The 8,014-nt window shown below is 49.9% G+C and overlaps 1 protein-coding gene across 1 annotated transcript in view; it reads left to right on the forward strand.

Annotated features, from left to right (window-relative positions):
* Positions 1–95: 95 nt before the first annotated feature.
* The window catches only part of LOC127208405 (myosin-3), a 23,941-nt gene continuing 16,022 nt past the window's right edge, over positions 96–8,014 (forward strand). Inside the window, exons 1-8 of the mRNA XM_051167847.1 lie at positions 96–374; positions 2,878–3,021; positions 3,495–3,651; positions 4,058–4,085; positions 4,383–4,491; positions 5,018–5,110; positions 6,283–6,346; positions 6,440–6,538. Of these exons, the coding sequence (XP_051023804.1) occupies positions 171–374; positions 2,878–3,021; positions 3,495–3,651; positions 4,058–4,085; positions 4,383–4,491; positions 5,018–5,110; positions 6,283–6,346; positions 6,440–6,538 (898 nt within the window). The 5' untranslated portion in view covers positions 96–170. The remainder of the gene's footprint in view (positions 375–2,877; positions 3,022–3,494; positions 3,652–4,057; positions 4,086–4,382; positions 4,492–5,017; positions 5,111–6,282; positions 6,347–6,439; positions 6,539–8,014) is intronic.

Below are 8,014 nucleotides of genomic sequence, written 5' to 3' on the forward strand. Positions count from 1 at the left end.
TATTGAATCCTTGTGTGGAGCCCCACTGGGCATGAGACAGCCCAGATCCCCACGACCCAGTCTGAGAGGCTTCCATCAATGGCAGGGTGGTAGGGTGGGCAGGAGGCTGCCAGCTGTCTGGCCCAGGGAACAGCTGGGCTCACTGGAGGGTTTGCTTTGCAGCTGACGCCATGAGTAGCGACACCGAGATGGAAGTGTTTGGCATAGCCGCACCTTTCCTCCGCAAGTCGGAAAAGGAGAGGATCGAGGCTCAGAACCAGCCCTTTGATGCCAAAACCTACTGCTTTGTGGTTGACTCAAAGGAAGAATATGCCAAGGGGAAAATTAAGAGTAGCCAGGATGGGAAAGTCACTGTGGAGACGGAAGACAACAGGGTAAGGTGTTTACTCTTTCTCCGCACTGGCCCCCGCTCCCCACATTGTCTGCACAAGCATCTCCCCCTCCTTCACCCACTTCTGGAGCCAGAGCCTTGGACTGGAATTTTTGGTAACCGAAACAGCACTAGGCATCCAGACACTGGGAGAAAGCAGAATGCTTTGGTTTTTCTTCCAAGAAAGCAGGATGGGCGATGGGTCCACTGGTGGCTAACCAAAGCATTTAGTTTTGGGTCTTTTATCACTGTTCACATTGTTCTGGGCCAGAGAACCATCGTCACTGTCTCAAGGGTAGAGTGCTGTTAGAATACCCACCTTTTGTAGCTTTCCTCCCAAGTTCTGTCAATGGTCATTTAACCAAGGAAGGAAGGGCGATGTGTAAGGGATCCTAGAGGACCACAGGGTCAACGATGAGAACCAGGCTCTGTATCTGGAACGGGACGGGCAATTGAGTCCACTATATTCTATGGGAGGAAAGAAGGAATTTGGGACTTTAGAACGTTACAAGGAAGAAAACAAAAAAGCCGTGGGAATGGCTCGATGGTAGAACACTGGCCCAGCATACACAACGTCCTGGCTGCAGTCACCATGGATGTGAGGGTGTGTGCCATGGAGGCAGAAGCAGAAACAGGGACAGAGCAGATGCAAGAGACAAAGGAAATGGCGTCATTTTAACAGAACAGGGAGGTGACTGGCAGCGCCAGCATGGGAGGTCCTGGAAGGAAGGCGGCTCTACATAGTTCAGATTTAAAAAGCTGAGAATGGGCTTCCAGAGTAGGCTAGGAGGCAGAAGCTAGACTCAGTGTAAGATTAGCACACGGTCTAGGGAGAGCATGCCTGAGAGATCATAGGAGGGCCCATGGCCCGGGGTGGCTTAAGAGAGGCAGCGAAGAAGGCAGCTTTGTGGCCCACACTGCTCAGGGACTGGCTGTGTCCAGAGCCACTCCACAGGGCTTCAGCACCCCCCCCCCCACCCCCGCACCAGAGGAAAGCCACAGGGCTTGGTGATGGAAATCTCCCTCTTAAAAAAAAAATATTTATTTATTATTTCTTTATTTATTCACTCACTCACTTTATGCCCTTATTGAATCCCCCTCCCTCCTCTCCTCCCAGTCCTACCCTCTCTTAATCTCCCCCATATCCTCCTCCCCCGCTCTTCTGAAACAGGGACTCCCCTCCACACCCCAGCACATCAAGTCAAATCAGGACTGAGTGCATCCTCTTCCCCGGTAGCCTGGTAAGGCAGCCCTGCCAGGGGGAAGTGAACAAATAGCAGGCAATAGAGTCTATGTCAGAGACAGCCCCTGCTCCCCTCACTAGGGGACCCACATGAAGCTGAGAGCTGCCCATTGGCTACATCTGTGTACTGGGCCTAGGTCCAATAGATGCATGGTCCTTCAGTCTCCGAAAGCCCCTCTGGGCCCTGATTAGTTGGCTCTGTTGGTCTTCTTGTGGAGTTCCTGTCACCTCCGGGTCCTTCTACCCTTCTGTCACTTTTCCACAAGACTCCCTACACTTCGTCCAATGTTTGGCTGTGAGTCTTGGCATCTGTTTGGATCCACTGCTGCATAGAGTCTTTCAGAGGACAGCTATGCTAGGCTCCTTTCTGCACAAACTCTGATACATTTACACAATAGAGTGTTACTCAGCTATTAAAAACACAGAAATCATGAAATTTGCAGGCAAATGGATGAAACTAGAAAAGATCATCGTGAGTAAGGTAACCCAGACCCAGAAAGGCACATATGGTGTGTACTCACTTATAAGCGGATATTAGCCATATAGTACAGGGTAAACATAATACAATTCACAGACCCAAAGAAGATAAGTAACAAGGAGGATCCAAGGGAGGATGCTTAAATCTCATTCAGAAGAGAAATAGAATAGACAGAGGTAGTGGTTGAAGAGAGGGAACAGGGTAGGAGAGGGAGTGTGGAGAGAAATGAGAGAATCTCCCTCTTAAACCAGAATTCCAAGGACACTGCAGGAAGGGAGGGGTGTGCCATTGGCTCTTCTTTCTCAGGAGCAGGGAAGGTGGTAAAGGAAGTAGGAAGGGGCAGCTGGGGTAGGTGTGGGGTGTTTCTCACCCCTGGCTGGACAGCTGCTTCTATAGGGCAGCGAGGTTGGCCAACCCTGTAGGCACCAGCCCAGGGGAACAGTATATCTTCTCTTGTTCTTTGGTGTCCGTGGTCAGGCCTGCCGTAGACATGCACTTTTCTCTGAGCAGAGGTAGGAAAGAACAGGAACAACCAACACCCACAGCCAAATGGCTTCCTTTGGCACCCGTTCTGTGTCACAGACCCCCTCCCCTGCTTAGTCCTCAGAAATCCTCTTTCATCACATCTGTCACCATCCCCCAACCCCAGACCACATGCTTTCCCTCACTGTCAACCAGGCATTTCTTCTGCTCACCTCAACTGCAGTCTCTCCCAGGGTGCCGGACACCCACAGCAGTCCAGTGCCTGGGGAACATTAGATAAACCTCACGACTCTTCCTTTACAGACCCTGGTGGTTAAACCAGAGGACGTGTATGCCATGAACCCCCCCAAGTTTGACAAGATCGAGGACATGGCCATGCTGACACACCTGAATGAGCCCGCTGTGCTGTACAACCTCAAAGAGCGTTACACGTCCTGGATGATCTACGTCAGTGGCTAATCACAAGCAGGCTACCCTGAAGTGTATTGGGGGTGGGGTGGGGAGGGAGGGGAAATGTTTCTGAAAGATTGCCATTTGCCTGGCTAAAAGAGAATAAGTGGAGTGGGGTAGTGAATGAGCAGAAAGATGGAAAAGCAAGAGATGGATGGGATGGAAGAGGAGGGGCTGGAGGAAGGAAAGTGGGGAGGAAGGAGGCTAGGGAGGAGCGAGCATAGGGAGGAGAAGCCCCTAAGAGCAAGAAAGCTGAGATCACCGTGGGGTCAGCATGATACTAGCTGTGGGAGGACTGGCTATTTTCCTCTTTGACTTTCAGTTGTTTCATCCATCAGTAAAAATAATCACTTCTTTATGAGTTATTGAAAGAAGCCTGGGACAATAATAAGGCAACACACACACACATATACTATACACACATACACATGTATATGTATGTACGCATATATATTTTTTTCCTTCCACAGACATATTCAGGCCTCTTCTGTGTCACCGTCAACCCCTACAAGTGGCTGCCGGTGTACAACCCAGAGGTGGTAGATGGCTACCGAGGCAAAAAGCGCCAGGAAGCCCCGCCCCACATCTTCTCCATCTCTGACAATGCCTACCAATTCATGCTGACGGGTATGTTTTCAGGGAGACAGTATGGGGGTGGGGAGTGGGCACCCTATGGGCTCTGGGCCTCTCTGGTGAGAGGCCCTAGAGAAGGAAGAGCAAGGGGGAAAAGAGGCTTTAGGCCATTGGGGTGAGGAGTTTGCATTTAGCGTAAGTATTGGTTAGACACAAGAAAGAATATTCTTACAGACTGACCATTTTAGATGGTTCAGTGTCAGTGCATGAGAAGCCTCTCATTTCATCAAGGGCTTGACTTCTTTGAGCCTCATTCTCAGGCCAAATGCTCTTTAAATGCCCATCTATGACTAAGCAGAGAAACAGAAAATAAACAAGCAAATAAAAGCCTAGTGCTTGCTCGATGGATAAGAACCTCTTTGCACGTTGCCATCAGCTCTGTTTTCTTCCCCTCCCACAGATCGTGAAAACCAGTCCATCCTGATCACGTGAGTATCCTTGTTTGAGAGGCTTCACAGCTGGGGCCAGGGACACTATACCCCAGCACTGTTCATTAGACAGTGCTTGGAGCAAAGCTCGCAGTAAAAAGATAGGTTGGGGATGGGCGAAAAAGCTCTGAAAATAGCACTCATGCTTGGATCAACTAAGGCAGTAGCCCAGGTCCTCTGCCCCTCTGTGTGACCACTTGTAGTCATTTGAGGTATGCACCAGACATGTTGAAGACCATCTTAGGGTACTGGCTTGTGAACAGACTAATTTTTTTGTCTTTCCGTCCTTCTGAATAGCGGAGAATCCGGGGCCGGGAAGACTGTGAACACCAAGCGGGTCATCCAGTACTTTGCAACAATTGCAGCCACTGGGGACCTTGCCAAGAAGAAGGACTCCAAGATGAAGGTGCGGAAGGGAACAAGGGAAAGAGAGTGGGCTAGGGCGCAAGAGCTTGAGGAGCAGCATGGGGTTGGCCATGGGTCCAGATGCTGTGACTTCTTCTCAGATAAGAGGCTTAATAATAAGAGGGTGAATCTGGGTGCAAGCGAGCAAGCTTGTTCCTTCCGGGTGGCTTCACAGACAGCAGCCCAAGAGCGCTGTGAGCAGCACATATCCCCTGACCCATTGTACAGCAAGGGTGTGAGAGGAATGCAGGCGGCCTAACTGGAGGATCAAATGAGGGCATGTCCACTCAAGAGAGCCAACCGCTGACAAGTACAGGAGGGATGCAGAAGTGTTTTGAAGACGGCATGCCGCCCATGTGGTTGGTCTTTACATTGTCAAGTTAGGGAGGTCTGGCCTGGCCTCACCGCAGTGGCCAGGAAGCCAGGCAGACAGGAAAAGTAGAGCAGGTGACGATCCTTTTCTTTAATGAGGATTTTGTAGCTTGCAAACATCTCGCCCCCCCCCCCCCCCCGGATTTCTTGCTTAGGGGACCCTGGAAGATCAGATCATCAGTGCCAACCCCCTGCTGGAGGCCTTTGGGAACGCCAAGACCGTGAGGAACGACAACTCCTCTCGCTTTGTGAGTCTGCCCTGGAGTGGGATGGCCTTTTCTTTTTGGCCTGCTGGACAGTCCAAGTGCCTGAGCTTGGTACAGCCCAGTGGGAAGAGACAGTGAAAGAAGCAAATCCACAGGCCAAGTGTGTGTGTGTGTGTGTGTGTGTGTGTGTGTGTGTGTGTGTGTTTCAAAAACCCAAGGCTGTAGCTGAGAAAATGGGGACCAGGTACCCAACAGACAGGGCTGGTAAGGGCTTTTTGGGGGTTGAGTACATGAGCCACAAACTGCTGAGTAAGGAAAGATATGAGGAAAAATCATTTGATGTTGGTCATAGGTGCCATAGTAGGGAGAGAAGCTCACCAAGATGCCAAGCCTTCATTTTCTGAAGGGGCAGAGGGGTTCAGCCTTCTTGGAAAAGACTGGCACCTAGCTAATTCACTCAAATAATTTTATTCAAACATTATACAAGGTTAATTGGAGCTTGGAAAGGTTCCAACTACCAAAATTATTCTCTTCTTGCTGCCCACGAGAGCAGACAACCCACACAAATCTCAGTCCCTTTTGACCATGGCTAGCCGTAATCAAAAAATAAGAATTCCACGTTTGCCAGGAGCGTCTCAGGACCAAGGTTGGTGCAGCTGCAAGTTCTCATGTAGCACCAAATGTCGATTCTCCATAGAGACAACAATTCTTCAAGGTTCAAACAGTCTCAAAACAAGTTCCCAACCTCTACTGATCGACCCAAACATAGCAGAGGCTTTGCTGAGCCATTTCACTCAAAGCCAGACACAAATGCTTTACTTTACATACCACTACAAGGGGAAGAGTGGCTCCTTGTTCCCCAGGGTGGGAAAAGTGTGTGGGGCACTCCTGCAGAGGATCCATGTGGCAAGTGACGGGGCAGAGTGGGCAGAAGAAGGAGAAGAGACCCACCGCTAGCAAAGGCATTAGCCTTGAGGAAGACTTGAGCATACTAGGAAGGATTCTGTGAGCAGGGAACTGACGTGGTTTGGCACCCCGGTTATTTCACTGTTGAGATATGGGGAGTCTAGGAAGAGGCAGACACAGCAAACAGAAGAAAGAGAAGGGAGAGGAGAGAGGACTATTGAGGGAAAGGCTTCTACGGGCAGTGCTCAGGGATCTAAAGGAAGTTTCTCAGCCACGGAAGGGTCCGGTCTCCCTCCCCCTCCACACAGGGCAAGTTCATCCGCATCCACTTCGGCACCACCGGGAAGCTGGCCTCTGCAGACATTGAAACTTGTAAGTACTCTCAGCTCAGCATCATGGGACGGATGAGATCTCTGAGCCGTGGGGAGGAGCGTGAGCCCTGACAGGCCTGTGCTTCTGTTCCAGATCTGCTGGAGAAGTCCAGAGTCACCTTCCAGCTGAAGGCTGAGAGGAGCTACCATATCTTCTACCAGATTCTTTCCAACAAGAAGCCTGAGCTGATCGGTGAGCTGCTGGGATGGGGTGGAATAGGGTGGGATGGGGTGGAGGGGGTGGAGGGGGTGGAGGGGGTGGAGGAGAGGAAGTCATCCTTTGGGCATTTGAATCATTGGATGGAGGAGAGTTAGTTGCACCTGTAGGTGACTCTACAGCCAATGCAGATTTGTATCAGCCATGGGATATGCCTCTTTGATCAGCAACTGTACCAATTTTTAAAATATCATGTGAGTATGTGTGTAGAGTGCATATGTGTCTGCTGGTGTAGGTGCACATATGTGCATGTGGAGGCCTGAGGGCGACACTGGGTGTCTTCCTCCATTTCTTTCAACCTTTTCTATTAAGGCGAGGGCTCTCACCAACCTGGAGCGACTCTAGCTTGCCAGAATGCTACAAGAACCCCTGTCTCTGCCTCCTGAGTGCTGGGGGAATTACAAGCAGACCCCCCAAACCCACCTAGCTTTCTAGTGAGTTTTGGGGACTGGAACCCCAGTCCTATGCTTACATGGCAAGCACTTTACCTGATGAGCCATCTCTCCAGCCTCACTGTACCAATTTGAAGCATCTGATCAGATGTTCCGTAATAGGGCAAAATGATCACTAGGAGGTCTTTTAATAGTTAAGCACTTAATGGTTCTCTAGCCCCGCCCCCTCTCCTGTGTTTCAGCACAGGAACCAGCCTCAGCCCACACAGGGCCAGTGAAAACCCATTCTGCTGCTAGGCTTGTAGTTGAGAGAGGTCTCTGTGCTCGCTGCCTTCCTTACTTTCTGTCTGTGCCATCTATGCCTTCCGGGCTCCAGCCTGCAAAAAGGGTGTCAATTTTTAACCAACTTTAGAAAAGGCTATCCCAAACCACCTAAGTTTCCTGCGCCTGGGCTCCTGTCCTGGCATGAATTCGCCCAGTTCTCTGTCCCTAACCATTCGTTTGCAAAGCAAAACCACAGACCTGATTTTTCTCTAGGGTTCTCAACTTAGATGGCACGAGAGACTGCAAAGTCTCCCCTAGACCCGTCGTAGTTCTCACTCAGCCTTCCTAACGCTGCGGCCTTATAATATAGTTCCTCATGCTGAGGTGACTGCCCCCCCAACCATAAAATCATTTCTGTTGCTACTTCATATGTATAATTTTGCTACTATTCTGAAAATCTGTGTTTTCAGATGGTCTTAGGTGACCCCTATAAAAAAAGTCATTCAACTCGCAAAGGGGTCGCGACCCATAGGTTGAGAAACATTGTCCTAGACTTTCTGGTCACAACCTGAGTAATGTGAAACTGCCTAGAGCAATGGTTCTCAATCTTCCCAATGCTGTAACCCTTTAACACAGTTCCTCATTTTGTGGTGACCTCCAACCATAAAATTAATTTTTTTTGCTACTTTATAACTGTAATTTTGCTACTGTTATGAACAGTAATGTAAATATATGATATACAGGATATCCAATATGTGACCCCAAAGCGGTTGTGACCCACAGGTTGAGAACCCCA

Source organism: Acomys russatus, chromosome 25, assembly GCF_903995435.1.
Source record: "Acomys russatus chromosome 25, mAcoRus1.1, whole genome shotgun sequence".
In the NCBI taxonomy this organism is placed as follows: Eukaryota; Metazoa; Chordata; class Mammalia; order Rodentia; family Muridae; genus Acomys; species Acomys russatus.